This window comes from Pangasianodon hypophthalmus, chromosome 16, assembly GCF_027358585.1.
Source record: "Pangasianodon hypophthalmus isolate fPanHyp1 chromosome 16, fPanHyp1.pri, whole genome shotgun sequence".
In the NCBI taxonomy this organism is placed as follows: domain Eukaryota; kingdom Metazoa; phylum Chordata; class Actinopteri; order Siluriformes; family Pangasiidae; genus Pangasianodon; species Pangasianodon hypophthalmus.
Genome location: NC_069725.1, coordinates 7,539,433 through 7,560,579, shown reverse-complemented (window position 1 = coordinate 7,560,579; position 21,147 = coordinate 7,539,433). Strand labels below are relative to the sequence as shown.

The window sequence follows — 21,147 nt, the reverse complement described above, 5'->3', positions numbered from 1 at the left end:
GAGAATTGTTTTATAGAAAGACATGTGGACGATGAGTAGAGGAAAAGGTATTGCTGTGAATCTGCTCTGTGTCCTCATTGTGTTTTCAGCACACAGTGTACGAGTCTCTGGTGTCTTTCTGAGCTGTCAAGCTCGTCTCTTGCTCTGAGCTCAGACATGATCAAATGAGCAGGAGGGAAGGAGGGAGGGAGAGAGAAAGTCTCTGAAGAGCTGCCTCCCCCTGAAGGTGTACCCAGTGTCTCAGCGGTGCAGAGATGACACGTCGGTCCCTCTCTGTCTTTCATCTCTCTCGCACTCACTCTCTGTGCCAGCATTCATCATCCCCCACTCCTGCCTATAAAATGCCAGAGATGAGAGCTGATTTTTTTTAATGTGATGCAGTCCCTTTGACGCTGTGCCCTTTGGTGACTTCTGGATACAGAGCCTCCGGATGAGATGTTTTTTTTTTTTCCTGGGGAATTTTCGTCTCTGTCCTGTTCGTAAGAATAAAATGAATGCATTTTTAATAAACATCATCTTGTGCCCTGAGGAGCAAATCCAGTATAAAGTCTGTGATTAGGAGATGCGAGTTACTGTCGTTTAGGACAGGACATGTGATCGTCTCCGTGCTGTATGTCATGAAAAGGGTGGGGATGCACCATCTTTTCAATTAAACATAACCCTACATCACACAGGCTTTCAGCACGCATTGCAGAGTGTTTGTACAGATAAAAGGCCCTAGCTTGCCTCCAAAGGGATTCTTCCAGATTTTCCAACAAATAAATACATTTGCCGCTGTCTGTTTTTCTCTCCGCCACTCCTTTCTGCTACGCTTGTGCTTTTGCATGGAAATGATCTGAATCGTCAGGTTCACGACTGAAGGCTGCTACTTTGTTTGGCCATTATGTTATTAAATGAAAAGTGTGTTTTGCTGCTTCAGCTCGAGACGTTGTGAATAAAAGCTGACAAGGACATTGGCGGTTTGGATATATCACCTGTCAGGCACAATCCTTTTTCTGTAATTTGCATTCCTTCCTTGCTTTTGTGCCGTTAAAAGTGCTGCGCAGGGAGTCTGGCTGTAGAACTAGGCCATTAGTGAATGACTGGGTGAGGTGGGTAGAGAGGGAGAGAGAAAGGTGGGGAGGGCGAGCAGGCGAAGCTCAGAGAAACCTGTATTAAATATAGACGATGGCCAGTCAGGTTGCTCCTGCGTCGTGACTTCGTGGAGGAGTACACTACTTCCATCACGGTGTGTATGTTTGTCCAGGTGTACATCCTTCCTTCAGGGTGAAAACACTGAGGGCTCACTGATCAGAAAGGGTTATGCACCAGCATGCGTGTCTGCCAGAAGATGCGTTTAATGCATTCTTTTAGGTGGAAGATGGTGGGGATTTGCCGTCTACACAAAATATTTTATTAATAATAATAATTATTTGTATTTTGTAAGTGGTTTTGATTAGGAAATATGACAGACAAGTTTTTTTTTTTTTTTTTAGAATCACTGGGTATTTTCTTGCTAGTAGGCTTTACAAATAAATTTGGTTTACCAAGTACACCTTCCACACCAGTGCACTTTGTAGGAGTACAATTACTGACTACCCCATTTACTGCAGACATACCAGTAGCATATCATCCACAGCATTTCCAGTTTTTGATGTTTTCCTACGATACAGGAGACACCAGAAAACTACACTTCCCTCCTCCCTAATTTGGTTACCTGCCATTCCCATCCACCAGCCAGCTCTCCCCTGTCATACAACAGTTACCAACCTGGGAGAATGAAGGCTAACACTTGCTCCTCCCGAGACACATGAAGCCAACCAACCACATCTTTTTCGAACAGTTGCTCATGCCGCGTCACAGGGCAGCGTAATGAACTCGCATGCCCACTGTGCCCACGATTGGCTATTGTTGCTCTGATTGACAAGGGAGATACAGTATGCCATCCCTCCAAACAAAAGTGCATGGGCAGTGACTGTGGCAGTGTCAGGATTTGACCTCATGATCTCCCAACAATAGGATGAACACTTTTCTTTCGTGCTGCTCGGGATCTTTGTTTTCTGCTTTTTGAGATAAAGCAGTGGTCAGACCAAAGGTGAATAAAGTTCACATTGCAGAAAAGCAATTTGCTGAATGGGGAAAGTAAAATGTAAGATGTATTTATTTTTGGTAGCATTTACTTTCACGTGGTCTTCATCTTGGTGAACTTCGACCTGTAAATTCACAAACCTCTGTCTTTTTGGGCAGTAGCAAACAAAAAGCAGGGCTTTGGTTTCTTTGGTCAGGAAGTTCAGGAGCCACTAATTATTAAGTAACGGTCACATGGGACTTCTGCTTTCCTGTTGCTGTGTGTTTTTTTTTCTTTTTTTCTTTTTTTTTTTTTGTTTAAACTTGCTTAGAGTATATCTGCGAAATAAAGTGACGCCTGTACACACCTGCTTGAACCCGTATACTGTTGCTCTGTGCAACTTGATGGTATCACTTGATCAGTTAGCTACCAGAAAGGTCTGGTTGGATCAGAGTATGGGAAATTGAAATGGTACACTAATCTGGTGTCCTGAGAATGTTGCACCACCCAAATAATATCTTGTCAGGAGTGGTTGAATATTTGTGCATCACAGTATACTGTAGTTGTTTATCTGGTAGGTATTCCTGATAACAACTGCCATGGTTATAAACACCTCATGTTTTCCCCCTGTATTTTAATTATTATTTTAATTACTGGTGTTATTATAATTTCAGTGGTGCTTCAGGACCAGGGGGGATGAACCGGGAGGAGGCCCCTGGCAAGTCTCCTGAGGAGATGTACATTCAGCAGAAGGTGCGAGTGCTCCTCATGTTGAAGAAGATGGGATCAAATGTAAGTATGAACTCAAACACAGCCAAACTCTGAGCCTCTTAACATTACCATAATTAACAAATAGACACATTTTCCTTGCTGCACAAAGCTTCATATCCACAAAGATGTGACACGTCTTTTTTTAAGCCTCTCCATGGCATGTTGTTCACTTGGCTGTGTGTGTCCACTCTTGCAGCTGACGCCGAGCGAGGAAGCGTTCCTGCGGAACTATGCAGGCGTGGTGCACAGTCAGATGAGCCAGCTGCCGCAGCATAATATAGACCAGGGTAAGCATTCACTGCACACCAGCTAGCCTCTGGCAGTCGCACAGCCTCAGGGTGTAGGGGAAAGCTGTTTAATGAGGGGCTTTGCTTATCATACTTAGACTGCAGTAAGAAGTATTTAAATCAGTAATACTATAATCATTTCGTTTAGTCTCTTCAGATCTTATTTGTTTGCTTTGTAAGGAACAACAGATGAACTGAAGACAGCACTGTATCCAACTATTACTACTATAACACTGCATATTAATCCAATTATTACTACTATAACTCTGCATATTAGTCCAATTATTACTACTATAACGTTGCATATTAGTCCAATTATTACTATCATAACACTGCATATTAGTCCAATTATTACTGCAATAACACTGCATATTAGTCCAATTATTACTATCATAACACTGCATATTAGTGCAATTATTACTGCAATAACACTGCATATTAGTCCAATTATAACTACTATAAAACTGCATATTAGTGCAATTATTACTGCAATAACACTGCATATTAGTCCAATTATAACTACTATAAAACTGCAAATTAGTCTAATTATAACTACTATAATACTGCATATTAGTCCAATTATTATTACTATGACACTGCAACAACAGTTAAGGCAAATAAAAACAGTTGCAGTATTGTAACGAGTGTTATGTAGGAAATAAAAATGAAATGACATGTTGTTATGGGAAAATGATCAGCATCGGGATGCTGTTCCCTCCCCAAAGTTGATTATTCTCCTATAGCATGTCCCAAAGTGTTTTCTTCCTCTTATACCACAGCAATTTGCCAACACTAACAAATTTTTTTTTATTAATTAAAGAATGGCACGGCATGATTTTTATCCGTTTGTGTTGTGAAACATCCATGATACAAGTTAGTTCCTGTTATCACTTACGTTATAGTAGCTATAAACAGTCAATCCATAACCAGTCTCTCTTTTCTCTCTTGAAATTAATACAACAAAAAAAAAATGCAGCTTGTAACATTACTGCGAAAGCAGAAGCTCCAAAGTTTTCCGTCCTGAAGTCTTTCCTCTGTCTAAAAACGTACAGCTTTAACTCTGTCTGTTACAAAGCACTAACACTGGAGACTCCTTACAAAACTGATAAACTGATAAACAAACATCTCGTTTGATAAACAAACATATCAACAATTATACACTTGCACAAAAATCTGTTTATCTGGACCATCCTCCCTGCGAGTCCCGGTGAAAGAGCTGTTACTGTAGAAACAAGCGTATTAATATAAACCTGTGATCTGCCTCGCAGCCAGCACTGTCAGAGCTGATGTTATGTAAGGAATAACACACGACAGGCCGTGCTATTATATGAAAATAATTCACGCCGGGGGCGTGATGCAGCACGATGCACAACACCCGAGACTCCTTCCATAAATGTCTCCTAACAAAAAACATTATCACATCAAAGATTATATGTTTTACATTTTTTAAACAACACACTTTTTTTAATCCATTTGTTATTAGTCTTAGATCATGTGAAGCATCCGCAGTACAGGTCCCTGTGTATGAGCTGTTACTACACAAGCAATAATACAAATATCGTTCATGTTACAGCTGGAACTAATTTCCAAGCTGTGCTCTTATCCGTAAATGATGCACACTTTCTGACCAATCAGATTCGAGCATTCATGGGGGCTGTGGTATAAAGAAAATTAATCAACACCTTCTGACCAATCAGATTACAGAATTCAACAGCACTGTGGTATAAAGTGGTTTAAACCACAATTCTAAAATCTATTTATTTATGAAAAATTTGCCTTCATTTATAAAATAAAAAAATGCCTGCCTTTTTATATGCAAGGTTATTCCTCTTATTCAGCACCAGGGGGCGCCATGCAACAAGAGTCTATATAGTAAACAGTTTAAACCCCACCTGCTGCAGGGATTTTTTTTGGAAAGCTGTTCATAAATAATGCACAATGGTGAGTAAGGTGGATACAAATGTGCATTGAATATGAGCTTTGACAATATGCATGTATTATATTTAAGAAAAAAGGAATAATTGATGTTAAATAATAATATTACTACTATTATTAATATTATTAGTTATGTTCATAAAACAATAATAGTAATAAATGAGCATCAGAAATAATAATCAGGGAGGATTAGGAGGATTAGCTGTTAAATAATGTCTGAGGATAGACTACAGAAAGTAAAAATAATGAAAAATGCACACTACATTGTGTTAACTTTGACACCTACGGAGTGATCCTTTTTTTTTTTGGCTTTGTTTATGACTACTTTCTGAAACATCCAGCATTCATTTGATTTTATGCTCCATTAAATTATTGCTTTTATTGGAATTGAATATAGCAATATTCTTTAATGCCCAGCTAAATAATTACTGACTTTTTCAGCTTGCTAATACATTTATTAGTTATGAAATGCATGAAGCCGAAAGACCAGTGCAGTACAGGGTCAGGAATAATGGTTACACCCTTTTAGTCAAATAGGTATTAAAAAAGTCCTCGTGTGTGTGGCTTTAAATAAAAGCAGTGCTTAAAATGGCGGAGGGTTGTGGAGGTGAGTGTGGATGTGCTGAGTCTTTGTTCAGGACGCTGACCGTCTCTTTGCATTGATTTCTGGTGTGACTGCAGAGAAAGAACATGGTTTAAAACCTTGGTATAAGAATTTAGCTGTCTGGTTTTTTTTGGCACTGCAGAAAATTAACATTGACGTTCTGTCAGTTTGTGGTGATACGTGTTGCTTCGCATATCTATAGATAGAGAAATTAGAGCTCAGCAGTATTTGAGCTGATCTTTTAGTGCTTGGATACTTTTGCCTTATTTTAATGTCTTCTATAGGCATTAAATTAAATTTTTTTTTTCAGTGATTTAATAAAGATCATTTTGCCACCTTGTGGATTTCCAGTGTCTCTGTGGTTAATGAGAGCGCTGTACAGACTCGAAGTTCATTTTTGGATCACAGAGTAAAGTGTGTGTGTGTGTGTGTGTGTGTGTGTGTGTACAGAACAGAAGAGGACAGGGCTCCAGAGACAAGCCACTTGGGATGTCTCTTTCAGCTCTGTTCAGCTATTGTTCTCTCATGTGAACAAAGAATTATGAAAGAGATTTTAGTGTGTGCGAGACGAAAATTAGGATTTCAACATTCCCCCGCTTTCGCCTTTTGTGTTAAACAGTTTTGTCTTTTCAGAAAGTGACAAGTGTGAAATTAGGCAGCTATTTATCAGATAAGCTGTCGGACTATTTCTGAAAACAGCTCCTCAGGTTGGCTAGAAAACAGCACCCCAAAAGCTGTCAGATTGGCTTGTTTACAAATATATGGGTTAATGAAATAGATTTCAAACACATTTAATTGCCTAATTAGCATAAATATGAGTTCTGAATTTATGCACCTCATTTTTAATTGATATCTGAGCCTTGAATTTTTTGGAATTAAACTGGTCTGAAGATTAGAACAGGAGGATGATGGGTAGAGGGGGTCTTTTGAACGATGTTAAAAATGTATGAAGTTCTGGAAACTGTGCACAGGCTCATTGACAAGCCTTGGGACAAGCCGGATGGTCAGCTTATTAAGTGAATATGTGCATATCTTCATGCATTTTCTGTAGTTTTTTCTGAAGTCCATGGGAACTCAGAATTCTTTTTTTTTTTTTTTCTGGCGTGTCTCATTTAGCGGAGAGAGAAAGAGAGAGAGAGCTTGAAATGAGGCGCGGGTGTGGCGCTGTGGTCGAGGGGCTCTGCTGCACTCTGCAAAAGAAAAGCACAAAGGCTCTGGAACGAGTGTGTTAGCTTAGCAAGGCTGCTAGGGCTCATGGAAAGAACAACGGAGAGCAGAGCAGGGGTTTCCATGACGACCGCATGGGAGGCGGGGCTCCCAGCGGAGAGGGTTCCATGGAGCCGCGTGACTGCAGGAGAAAAGCCGGTCTCATTAGGACTGAAGGCAAGCTGGAGTGTTAATTACGGGCACATGGTGTGAGAGCCGCATCGTGCTCAGTCTTTAGACCTTAAACACTCCACCCTCCATGCAGCCACACACACATATCTGAAGGGTGTAATACCATACAATGCTTTATCGAGTGTAAAAATCAATGTAGCTGCTCTTTCAGCATGGCCCATGCTGTTCTGCCAGACAGTGGTTATCAATACAATGCCTCACAGCACAGCACTGTCTGAATGCATCATTGAGAAATAAAGGATACACGCATTGTGTCTTAGAATAATTGCTCTAGACTAGACCTTCTACCACCCCAGAGTCAAAATACTCCTCTGTCACTTGTCACTGCTAGTCTTTATAATCCTTGCAGACAGCATAATCCTAAATTCCCCTTTTAATAACACTGCTGGGACACAATAGAAGGCCTTGGGACTTTTCACAGCTAAACTGGTGAGTCATGCTTCCCAGAAAGCAGCCTGGAAACAAGCAAAAAAAAACAGAAAGGACATACCAAATGTAAATAAATATCCTGTAGATTTTACAGGTTTGCTGTAGCTTTGCTAGTTTAAATCCTATGCCTCAGGTATGTCTGTTCAGTATGCAGGCTATTAAAAAAATCAGTTTTGTGATGTGTAGATGTGATGATATGGTCATGATTGATTGATTATTGAGTCTAGATTCTCACTGGATTTGAAACGTGGCTACAGCTTTGTCCTTTTTGCCCTTTTCTTTAATTTGGAAAACAACCCCTGCACTGATTCGTTTGCTTACTCCCCACATCCCTTGTCAAGAAATTGAATCCTAGTAAATTCCTAATATAATGATTAGCTTTTTAAGTTGGAGTGATTTGCTGTTCTGGCTTCTATAAAACCCTATAATTTGTATCCATCAGTAGAACTCTGATTGCTACGATCTTGGTCATGAGTCACTTTTGGCTGATTTAACCATGTTTAAATATTAACGCAGTGGTCCGTGTGTGCGTGTGCGTGATTGTCTGTCAGCTCCGCACACTCCCTGAGCATGATTTATCACTCCTCGCCTCGCTCCAGCATGCTTCCTGAAATGGCCGTCTAATTCTGGCTGTGCTACACTTTCTGTTCTGATGCTATCAGCGAGCATAGCAATGCCCTGTGCCTCTTATTCCTGTCCAGTCATCGGTGCTGCGTTGTAGTGATTACACCTGAATTTAGGGAAGAGATTGTGGGGGGAAAAATATTAGGAATTATGTTAGGAATTATGTGAAAATACGTCCACAGTATATCCAGTGTAAATAGCTTGTAATGTATGTTTTAATGATGAATTATATTGAAGAACTGGGTTCAGTGAAAGGGCTAAAAATAAAAAATGAAAGAGATATAGAGAAAGATAGTATGTTATAAATGAATAGCTACTGTACGCTAGAGGTCGAAAGAGGCAAATAGATAAAACACACAGAGGTGATGGTGAGAACGAGTTCTAATAATAGATATATAGAGAGATTATTATACTGGTAGAGGTGGCAGATAGAGAATGAAAGAGCAGATAGATGGAGCAGGTAGCAGCTGTTTGTTCATAGGCGTTTGCAACCTGCCGGGTGGTGATGCAATCCAATCCGGAGTTGTTGCTAGGCGACGGCTCTGCAGGGCCCTGACGTCCGTGCCGCGCTCGCTGCTGTGTCTGTGACTCGACGTGTTTTAGAGGAAGGGGCACGGACGAGCTAAGCTAAGCCAATGCAAACGCAGCTTTATTCACATGCCCTTCACACCCATCTGTGTGTGTGTGTGTGTGTGTGTGTGTGTGTGTGTTTGACCCCTCATCAAGTCCTTATGCAAGCATGAGCTCTGTTACTCAACCATCATGATACAGGATCAACCGCAGCAAGCTACACTAGCTGATATAAATCTCATTCCTCACTGACAGGCATGTTGTTGATTTTACAAGTTCTTTGCAATCTAACACTAAGTGTTTTACAATCTAGCACTCTTTCCTCCCCATATTTTTTATTTCTGAAGTCACTCATTTTTGAATCACACCTGAACACAGGTTTTCCCGTTTCAGTCGGGTGCTAATGAGGAAGTGTTAGGAATGTGATTAGGATGTGATACAGCATAGCTCCTCAGGATTCGTTGTGTGAAAGTTCAGTGAACTACATGTGTCAAGATGATGCAAAACAAAAGTTCAGCAGTGTGTCTCGTTATAGATTAATTAATGCACCCCTTCTTTCGCTTAGCTTGTTGAAAACGTCAAGTCCTTGAGTTGCAATGACTCAAGCCCTATAAACTAACAAAATAAATGAGCTAAAAGAGCATAATTGTAATACATGGGTTTTATTATATCTGTCTTGATAATGCAGTGACTTCTTTTTTGCTACTTCAGGCTTTAGATAATTTGCAGAAGGAAATTACAGTGCATGTTTTATCTCAGTGGTGCAAAGAAAAATTTGTGAATTTCACTGTGCATGCAAAGGTCAGCTCTTATTATATTCTGGAAACATAGTCTTTATATTAGAGCATATGTGAGATAGCTATCCTTTCATGCTTTCAGGCATCTTTCAGGTCCCATGAGGATGAGGGGACAGTGTGTCCTTGAATTCTCCTTTTCTTTTTTTCTGAGCATTTCGGCTGGCTTCAGTCTCTGTTTAGCTAGTGTGTGTTTCTCTACAGCCTGCAGTAAATATTGATTTCTTCAGCTGCATAGTAATCTGAACTGTCTAAAGCCTTTACGCCCTATATTAAGGCTTTTAAACTTGGGGAAAAAAGATGCAGACATTATAATCACAGAACCAACCAGACTGAGTTTCTGCTGTAGGTCCCAAGACACTCTGATTCGCTTTGATATGGGATTCACACGTATGAATGCGATACTGGCATTGGCTGTGGCATGACCTACGAACCAAAAGATTGAAAAATTGTTTCGAAATCTTTGCTTTATACATCACCAGTGGATCAGTACTGGGCTATATGTAGAATAATAGTGTGTGTACCAGGTAGCAGGACAAACCTTTTTATTTTTATAAATTTAGGTGATAGTTTGATGACTGATAAACTGAGCTCAGTAGTTATCATTATAGTTCTAGTTTCACATGCAAGAAACTGCATCTCTTTATACAAGCTTTCAGTTTATTCAAGCATGCAGCATTTCAAGTGTTTGAAATAGTACACGAAATGGCCAAAAGTATGTAGACACCTGACCACTCCCACTCTTCCCCAAACTGTTGCCAATACACAATTGTATAGGATGTTTTTGTAATACACAATTGTATAGGATGTTTTTGTATGCTGTAGCATTAAGATTTCCCTTCACTGGAACTAAGAGGCCCAAACATGTTCCAACATGACAATGCTCCTGTGCACAAATTGAGCTCTATGAAGACATGGTTTGCCAAGGTTGGAGTGGAAGAACACGAGAGCCCTGACCTCAACCCTAATGAACACCTTTGGGATGAATTGGAACGCAGATTGTGTACCAGGCCTCCTCACCTGACATCAGTGACAAGCCTCACTAATGCTTTTGTGGCTGAAAAGGCACGAATCCCCACAGACATGCTCCAAAATCTGATGGGAAGCCTTCCCAGAAGCATGGAGGCTGTTACAGCTGCAAAGGTTGCCCATGGATTTGGAATGGGATGTTCAGCAAGCGCATATGGCTGTGATGGTGAAGTGTTCACATACTTTTGGCCATATAGTGCATATCTAAACATGTACTTTGTTTGTTTCAGAGTGTTCACTGTATCAGTAGGCCTCATTTATTAAAGATGTGTTTAAATCTTTTTGTAGGCCAAACCAAACTAAAAAATTCCCTCCAGATTTATAAAAGCGTCCATAACACAGATTTTGTACTTGTACAAACTTTGTACTAATGTGCATATGCTGATGAATGGCAATCACTCATAAATTACCAAGCATGTTCTCTGATTTACATTTATTGACGCCCACAAAATTCCATAAAATGCAAAACTCACAGAGAGCTGAAAGCGACAATACAGTGAAAAGTGTGCTTCCTCCATGCAATGCATGCTGAACCTTCCAGTAATGCAGCACAGCCACTGCAGTGCATCAGCTATAACAGGCACACACTAACTCTTCATTCCTTTATAGGGTGCCATTTCTTTTGAAGTTAAATCTAAGAGAGTTAATGAAGGTCTTAAGCAAAGACTATTCTGGCTGATGAACCGAGCCCTGTCATAGCTCATAAGGGATCCCAGTGTGATCTGAATGGGAGGGATGAAAGGCAGGGCGAGCAGACATGAAAAGACCTTCCTCTGCCTGCGTCCCTGCTTATTAGGCTTAGGTCATGTAAGAGACGGTCTAATGATTGCCTGTGATGTGGGCCACACAGACAACCAATCCTAACGTCCTGTTCCAAGCAATAACTGTGTCGTTATGACCTCAGAGGAACAGGCCCCCACCCCCCCGAACATGTGTGCACACATCCACAGTCCAGTGGGTGCTTGTGTGTTTGATACAGTGTGGCCTACTTTTATCTGAGCACATAATTAGATCCATCAAACCAGGCAGTGTTTTTTTATAGAAGAAGTGTAGAGAAATAAAGGCAGGTTTTCTCTCAGAAGCACAACTTAAAAGGTGGCTGTAATCTGTCTAGCTGCATAACAGAAGAGAGATTTTCAGATCAAAGCTCTCTTTTCATGAAGTCTGTCTGAGCTTGCCAAATAGCGACCAGTGTTTACCCTGACATAGACACTGACTTATTTCATTTATTTAATCACATTACGGCATATCCAGGATATGCAAGAATCACCAACATGCATGACCTTTTTGGTTTTGTATAAAATATTTAAAATGTTTGTATGACACCTAATTTGAGTGTTTTATTAAATATCTACAAAATGAGGAATGGAATAAACAAGAAAGAAATGTGTTTAAGCACTGCTCAGTGACCAGCTATATTTTGCTGGGAGTGACCTAAGTATTGTCTGGACATGGGCTAATATTTTAATCATTCTCGATTGACGACCATCTATCTTACCCCCAGCCTACCTCGCCACTCAAAAAGAACTAAATACAACAGCACAACTCTGAAGAACTGCGATTGTGAATATTATTTTACTTGAGTATTATAGATTTCTCAACTTTTCCTTGTAAAAGCTGAGGATAAAAGGCTGCACGTGCACAAATCTACTTTTCAAAGCTGAGCAAAGGATTATGGGAAAGCGTAGCTCGCAGGCGCCTGCAGAGTGGGTGACGTGAACATGTCCAAAATCTCAATGTGGTGTTTTTTTTTTCCCGCATTTACCCACCCACAGTGTTTTCTAGTAAACCCATTTGGTCATTTTAAAATAAATGTAAAGAAATGTCGTTAGACCAAAACAAGAAATTGAACGCTTGCTTTCTTGTGCACCAATCTACTCAAAAGCCAGGCGTGCTCGGACCAAACATGAATAATATTTTCATTTACAGAATTTGGCAAAGGGCTCCATCAGAAATATCTCCTCGTGCTAGTACAGATAGGTTAGAGTCTAAGAATTACCATCAAGTTCAACCCTGTTAGAGAGGAGGTAATACTGTAAGAACAATACACGTTCATGATTTCTTTTTTTTTTTATTACAACTTATTTAAGTGTTCGGAGAAGAGGTAGGTCTTCAGCCGTTATTTGAAGCCAGCCAGTGACTCAGCTGTTCAGACAGCCAGGGGAAGTTCTTGGTGCCACTAGAGTCTTGATGCATGACTTCCTTGTGAGAAATGGTGAGTCAAGTCAAGCCATGCTAGAGAATGTGGGAATATGGTACAGAGTGAAGTTTCATAAGTGCCCACATGTAGGTATTTGGTGGTATGTGGCTTTGTTAACAAGCAAGCATCAGTGTTTTTAAATCTGATGTTGGCAGCTGCAGGAAGCCAGGGAACGCAGCAGTGGGGTGATGTGGGAGAACCTGGGGAGATTGGTGAAAAGCCAATTAACTTGAATGTGAAAGTGCAGGGTTGCAAAATAAGAATTAGCTTCTGACAGTGATTAATTTCTCTTCATGTCAAATTGATTAGCGCAAATTCCTCAGAAACGTGTGCTGATAAACAGTATGGCCATCCATTCGCACTGTTGACTTTCCTGGGCTGTCTTTTTTTCTTTTTCTTTTTTTTTTTGTTTCTTCTTTCCACAAGTTCCTGAGTGGTGCAGCAGAAAAGCACTAGCCCTATCATTGAGTGATTGTGAATTTGAATTCCAACGATGCCACAGCCATCCATGCTCTCTGGGTGGGAGGTATGACATTACCGTATTCCCCTGTCACAGTGACACTAGCCAATTGCAGGAGTCTGTGAGCTCATGTATGCAGAAGAGGGCAAATAGCGTTTTGCTCCAAGTGTGTTGTGCTGCCCTGTGACACAGCCTGAGCAGCAGTTCAGAAAGATGCAGAGCAGATCAGACCAAAGCAAGCTTTACCCAAGATTACGAACGTGTACTTCCCGTTACAAGCATAAAAATGAGGAGCTCCCAAGTGGCGGAAAAGAAAAGCATTCGCCCTGTCATCAGGAGATTGAATCCCAACAATGGCACAGCCATGGCTGGGAGCCAAATAGGCTGTGCTCTCTGGACAGAAGGGGTGGCATACTCAGTCTTCCTGTGAATCACGGATACTCTAGCCAGTCATGGGTGTTTGTGAGATCATGTATTTGGAAGAGGGCAGATGACACTTTTCTCTGAGTGTGGTACGCTGGCCTGTGACGTAGCATGAGCAGCAGTTTGAAAAGATTCTTTCGACTGGCTTTATGTGTCTCTGAGGAAGCACATCAGCCTTCACTGTCCTCAGTTGATAGATGTCATATGATTGGGGGATCATACATGAGGAAATTACCCTGTATACCCTGTATATACACGCATTGTTATAGTATCTAGTGCTTTACTACTCCGCATTCTCCCACCTGCACATGCTCATAGATACAGGTACAGAAGTATAAGTCAGACCAAAGCTTACACAAGCTTTACCCAAGATTACACCCGCCTACTTCACATTAAAAGTATCAAAATTGGACTAAATACCCGTAGACATTTATTCACAAAGGACATATTTTGTGCAGATTGTGCACCCACAAGACCATCACTGACCTAATTAGAAAGCAATCATGGGTTTTCATGTCCATTGAGGTAATATGAGCTTATTCAGTTTTTGGATGCTTTGGCCAAAATTCAGGTTATTGAATCTCTTTTGGCAGCAGCACTTTTGTTACGGGAATAGAGAGAGTTTTGGGTCAGCTTTTTCAGACTTGGCACAGAGCGCAGTCGCTTTATCGAGCTGCTGACAAAGACAGATCCACTTCAGCAAACAGCTTTGGTGGAAATCTCAAAGTATATGAGAGCACTTCTCCCATATCCAGCATCCTTCTTAACCTTCAGACATGCACATTGTCTAGAATAACATTCAGGAGCTCAAGAGGTGTTTCATATTTGTGCTGATTATTTGATGAAATTGTTGTTTATCCTAGAACAGCTGGAACTACAAATCCTGTTCAGCCGCCAGTCTGAGTTTGTTTTCCAGGCCTCGACTGAATCTGTGATGTGGGATTTGAATTGATTAGCGCTCACCCCTGTAAGTCTGGCCTGATACCTGACTGAAATCACAAGTGAGACTCTTCATCTTCTAGCCAGCAGGCTCTAGATGAAGAAGTAGTAATGATGTTTCAGTACCTTATTCAGGGAGTTGAATTTCACTGTGGGTGTTTTTAGCTTTCAACCATGTGTCTTTATTGCAGAATGATTGTAGATGACCTTGTGTTGTAGCAGTATGAGCCACGCAGCTAAAAGGTCTATGCGTAAATTCTTTATGTGCCTGCTGATAGATGGACCTGTCCAAAGAGTTATTCAGTGATATATATCATCTTGGTCAAATGCTATTGGTGGATATATGTTATGACTTTTTATTTTTTAATTTCTTTCTGATCTGGACCAGCACCATATACTGTAGCTCCATATAGGTTAAATGTAGAGCCTAGAGGAACTGTGGTTCAGCTTAAATCCCACTACTGTAAAGGTCCTGTCAGGTGTCTGTGTGAGATCTGGTGGACTTCTGCAGTCCCTGAAAAGGGCGCAGGGGGAACAGTTCAGCATAATCAGTGATGGAGGAGTTAGAAAGATCTTGAGCTACAGATATAGAGTTACAGAATACTTGTCTTTAATTCATTTTTGTATTGTAAAAAATGCTACGAAAGAATTTAGGGTTAGAATAATATTCAGAATAATATATCGTATTTAGTATATTTAGTAAACCACTAATTATCCTGTGAGTTTAGAAAAAATAGATAGATAAATAGATAAAATGTTCATGTTATATCTTAATGGCCTATATTCTTTGAAATATAAAACTCAGTCAAATTGAAACTGCTTACTCACACTGGGCCTGATTTATAAACCCGGATATGATCGAATTTGTTCACAAATCATATGCAGGAGCTTTTACACAAGAAATGTGGTATTATTGAAAATTTAGTTATGTTCCTATCCTACGAAAGCTCCTGTGTTTGTCTAAATTTGCATAAGGAGACATACTAATGAGAACCTCGATTGATTGGCTTCAAATCGTATAATTGACACCAATTACTGCAATTTTAAATACAGATTACTTTGACAACTTTAATTACTTTATTTCAATTACACACACACTCAAATTTAGTGAAGAACTTCTGAGCCTTATTAATGACTTGGAAGAAAGTGATTAGCGTTTTAATTAGGAAAAAAGTAATGGCACGCTATAAAAGAAGGAAGAGTTAGTGTGGTAGCTGGTGCACTGCAGTGGCTGAGCTGCATTACTGGAAGACATCGCACATAGGAGGCCCTCTTTCACTTTTTACTCGTCATTTTGTTTTTTCACTAAATTTAAATCACTCGTGCTGTGAATGTGCTCAGTAGCTTACAGGTGATCAGCATGTGCATGTGAGTATGAAGAATTTACTGAAAAATTTACAAGTCTGGTGGAAATTTTTATTATGGTTTGGCTTACGAAAGCACTCCTGCACAACTTTACTGAAAGTGAGTGTGTGCTTATGATAAACAAAATTATACTCAGTGATTATTTCAGAATGCCACCTGAAATAAGATCTTTGTTAAACCACAAGAGTTACAAGAATTCATCACTATTGCTGAAATAAGACAAATCATTAATGTAAGTGGATATGTATGCAATTGATTGCAAAGGAAAAAGACGATATGCCTCTATTTTATAATTTATCTACCAAGCATGTATAATTTCATGTATAATTTCAGCTGTTAAAATTAGAGCAATCCAAATCACAATGGAAAGTAAGCATGTGGCAGAGTTAAAAAGAAAAAGGACTAGGTTTGGCTGTCAGGAGGAATGTGCAGGGGAGTGGGCTACACGTGGGCCGGATATTGTAACTGAAAGGCTATAAAAGTTGTTGAGAGGATATGAAAAAGGCTGGAGGTAGTTATAAAGGTAAAGGGTGGGCATCAGGTTATTAGAATATTTATATCACATTCAGAAAGCACAATGCTAGGAGATTTTCAGATTCTTTCAGTAATGTATATATTTTTAATACTTCTGACTTGTGATGATGACAAAACATCTGTAAACCTTTCACATTAAAATTCTTATTGCTGTAATTTCTCTGTCCCTGTTCTAGGGGATGCAAACTTTTGCACTAAATGGCATTGCTACAGTTCTCACTCTGGTTTATCACGACTTACTATGTGCTTTAACCTGAATTTTCTGGTACGCTTCCGTTTTTAAACACAATGCGGTATAGTACAGTAACGTAGATAGCAGGTTTAATGACAGCATCCGTGACTGCAGTGTAAGTTATTGCTGTTTATCAGGTGATGATCTTCTCCAGCTGTGGAATGTACTGGAATGTTTGAAACAAGTGTTGTCCTGTTTTCACACTCCTCTTTATACACTCATGGCAGTAATATCTGTGAAAAAAAGCTGAAACTCAGCAGGAGCTTGTGTTTTGCTTTATTTGTTTCTTTGTATCTGTGTCTGCGTGTGTTTGTCTGAGCGAGTCTTGTGTGTGTCTGTGCATGTGTGTTTCTGTGTCTGTCTGTCTTTCTGTGTTTGTGTGCCTGTGTGTGTGTTTGTTTGTGTGTGTGTGTGTGTGTGTGTGTGTGTGTGTGTGTGTGTGTTTTGCCCTTGACTATAGTTATTTCAGGAGTGTCAGCTTCCTATATGCCAGCTGTGTGTGTGTGTGTTTCTGTGTGTGTCTGTGCATGTGTGTTTGTGTGTGTCTGTGCATGTGTGTTTCTGTGTCTGTCTGTCTTTGTGTTTGTATGTCTTTCTGTGTTTGTATGTCTTTCTGCGTTTGTCTGCCTGTGTGTGTTCCTGTGTGTGTTCCTGTGTGTGTTCCTGTGTGTGTTCCTGTGTGTGTGCCTGTGTGTGTGTGTGCCTGTGTGTGTCTGTGTGTCTGTCTGTGTGTGTTTGTGTGTCTGTGTGTGTGTGCCTGTGTGTGTTTGTGTGTCTGTGTGTGTGTTGCCCTTGACTATAGTTATTTCAGGAGTGTCAGCTTCCTATATGCCAGCTGTGTGTGTGTTTGTGTGTGTTTTTGCTCTTGGTTATTTCAGAAGTGTCACCTTCCTAACTGCCAGCTGTGTGTGTGTGTGTGTGTCAGGTGCGGAGGACGTAGTGATGGCCTTCTCCAGATCAGAGACGGAGGACAGGAGGCAGTGACCTCTGACCCCGCAGCAGCTCCTCGCTCCATCTGACCCTGAGCCTGCTGCGTGGTGGAGAGAGAGAGACGGACTGAGAGTGAGACAGATGGGAGAGGAGCAGGTCTGTCCTTCACCCGTCGCTCTTTCTCATTCCCTCCTCTTCCTCACACTAAGCGTCACTCCAGCAGCCGAGCTCCAGCGGCCCAGAGCCTTCATCACAGCAGGCCGACACATGAGTCAGACAGAGTGACCTTTTTATTTTTAACTTTTTTTTTTTTTTTTAGCATCATGCTTCAGGCCATAGTGTTTTGTGTGAAAGTGTGTGTGTCTGTGAGTGTGTCTAAAAGTGTGTGTGTGGCTGAATGGACCAAGAGCTTCATTTGTCTGGTCAAACCAAGAGCAAAGCTGGGATGAATGGAGATAAAGGGACTTAAACGGGGTTGTTGTTTTCAGAGTTGTGTGTGTGTGGGGTGCTGTAGAGATTTCCAAGATTGATGGTGTGTTTGTGTGTGTGTGTGTGTGTGTGTGTGTTTAACGTTCTACCAGATTGTAATCCTCACATCGTAATCTCATCATATTATTGTGCAAGATGTTGAGGATGCTACTGCACTACATCGAAAAGGACATGGCGTGTGTGTGTGTGTGTGTGTGTGTGTGTGTGTGTGTGTGATCCACATGTTTTTCACAAACGGCTGTATAAGACTCATTTATAGTAATATCATCTTTGGATTAATGTGAAATTTCCTAACCTTTTTTATTGTAAGGACGACACAAAAAAATACTAGTGAACAAATTGTGCCAACTGTCTTTTATTGTAGAATAATTTTTTTAACGTATCTAATGAATGTCTCGGGTCCTTATTTATTTTTTTCTGACATTAATCTTAAAACTGAACATGATCAGTAACCCCTTAAAGATTTTCAGCGATTTGCAATAACACTATTAGATCAGTGTACTCTATTCACATAATTGATTATTTCAGGGTTTTTAGCTTCTTCTTTTTTGTGTGATGGGGAAACACTCTGTTGTAGAACCTTCAAGGTTCCTCCATAGGGATAACTGACAATCCTGAAGAAACTACAGGGTGTCCCATACGTCCCAAACAAAGCAATATGTCCACCCTTTTTCTCAGATACACATGTTGGTATGAGAATTATTTGGATTTATTTGCTGGACTTACGGGATACCCTGTGGATTTTCTTTTTTTTAACTAGGAGTGTACATTCATAACCAGTTATTTCTCGTCAGTTTATAATGTCTCGTAGTAAAAAGGAAATCTTTCTAAAACACTTTCAAAGACTCCAAGCATTTTTTACTTCTACACTGAAATGAATTCCAATTTAAAATTTTGATTGTTTCCATTTTTTGACCTAAAACCTTTTAAATACGTAAGATTTATGACTTCATCAGTATTTAATGTGCATACAGGTTAAAAAAAATAATAATAATTTGTTAACTTGCGTGACTGTAACTTGGTGTTTTGAAATGACGCATGCTTAACTTGCGATTTAATGGTGTACATTCACGTAGAGCTCAAAGTCTTGCCACAATGAACATTACTGAGTATTTTTGATATTTGTGGAAGCTAGTCCTTTTCTTCAAAACGTGTCATGCTCCGTATCCTGTTGGCAATAAGCCCTTAACCGAATCTCCTCTGAGTTTACATCTACAGGCTCACACACTTTTTTCTGTAACTGTATCACCAGTGATGAGGATGTGTTTATAATTGTGTTTAATGTTTTCTATGCATTTTTGTTCATAAAGGATAAAAGCTTTTGAAGTGCATGTAGAACGCACGTATCTATAAAGAACCTTGGTTCTCTTGATTAAGTTCAAGCCCCTATAGAAATGTCTCTTGGGTTGAAAATTTCAAATTTTCTTATTTTAATGTTTTACCGCTGTCATCTCAGACCAGTTTTGCCTTCATTTCTACCTTTTTTGTTTTACGTTGTAAAAGTCGATTGTGATGGTTGATTTGTGATGGTTACATTATTGTCATTTGAGTTTGAACATTTTTTTTTTTCTATATGGCTGCTTCCATGTCCTTCGACTTTAATGCTTCCAAAAGCTGATCCATTAAAGGAGTTAAGGCTACCAGTGGTGTGCAGTGTTTAATTTTAGTGAGAGTTTGGGAAAACTGGGAGCACTTCATCATTTAGAGCAGGTCTGTCACAAAATCACATGCTCCTCTTGCAGAGCGTTGGACTAAAAGATGCTGCAGCAACAAAGACAGCCAAGGACGAGGCCCCAGAGCTTTAGAGCTGTGCTAAGCGTATAATAATAAGAAGAAGAACATTTTAACCCTTTCTTTGTGCATCTGCTTTGGCTTCTGTTAAGTAAGATACTGTAATAAGAGATGATGCTAGACATACTCTAGACTATGTAAGGAATAAAAAACTTGGGGACGTGATGTTATAGGAAAATAATCAACAGTGGGGTGGTGTGATGCGGCCTGAGGTGAAGCAGGTTTACTTGCAGTTCACAGCAATTTGCCAATAATTACAATTTTAAATTTTTCAGTGAACTACACCTCATGCTTTTGAACCATTTACAGTTACTTTTAATGTTGTGGAACGTCTACAACAGAAATAAGTTCCTGTTATCACTTACATTATAGGAGCTGTAAACAGTCATTCCTGAACACTCTAAAGTGTCAGAAAACGCTAACACTTGTGACTCCTTCCATAATTCTTCAATAAATATGTGCTTACAGAAAACTTCACTATATTGTCAACTTCACCAACTGTCCAAATTGTACTTTTTTCTTTGTTAAATACCAGCATGTTTTTTTCTTAGATCAGATTTTCCTTTACCATAGCAGAAAACATACTGAATATTACAAAACACTGATACTGGAGACTCCTTCCCTAAATAAACATTAAATAAAAGTCTCCTTACAGAAAGCCTTCACCGTTTATTAATCTGTTCATCATACAGGTTTATGTGTATTAGATGTTACTATAGAAACAATAACATATTACAACAAGCTTGTGATTTGAATTTCACCCAGCAGGCAGAATATACAACATGGTGCAACTCTAACTCCACTGTCCTGGTCCTGATTGTTTTAGGACTGACATACTACAGGGTGAAATTAAAATAAAAGTGAAAATGTTGTGAATAATAAATGTTAAATGTGAGGCCGAATGGGTAGATGGGTAACATTGAGTGCAAAAGTTTGCACCCCCATGCTTTTTGAGTCAACAATAAAAAATATACCTCTACATTACAATTTATCTACCAAAGTGTGTTTCCTGCAGCAAGAAATTAAACCATAAGGTAAAATCAGCTTTAAAAGAACCAAGAGAAAGTTTTGTCTTGACCCTTTGACCTACTGAAGATTACAAGTGAGTGGATCCAAAAGCTGCACAGAGAATACTAATGATGTTAAAGGCAGTTATATAGGCAAAAGGTCAGGATAAAAGTTATCAGAGAACATTACATCCATAAAATGAAATATTTTATCATAGACAATTTTACCATGTTCTTGGGATAATGAAGGAACTTGTGTAAAAGTTACACCCTAAGTGTCTTGTTGGTA

At 39.8% G+C, this 21,147-nt stretch overlaps 1 protein-coding gene across 1 annotated transcript in view; it reads left to right on the top strand.

Moving 5' to 3' along the window:
- Window positions 1–19,700, top strand: part of ctnnbip1 (catenin, beta interacting protein 1) — a 33,786-nt gene extending 14,086 nt beyond the window's left edge. Inside the window, exons 2-4 of the mRNA XM_026921262.3 lie at window positions 2,722–2,839; window positions 3,015–3,105; window positions 17,567–19,700. Of these exons, the coding sequence (XP_026777063.1) occupies window positions 2,744–2,839; window positions 3,015–3,105; window positions 17,567–17,625 (246 nt within the window). The 5' untranslated portion in view covers window positions 2,722–2,743 and the 3' untranslated portion in view covers window positions 17,626–19,700. The remainder of the gene's footprint in view (window positions 1–2,721; window positions 2,840–3,014; window positions 3,106–17,566) is intronic.
- The last annotated feature ends 1,447 nt before the right edge of the window (window positions 19,701–21,147 follow it).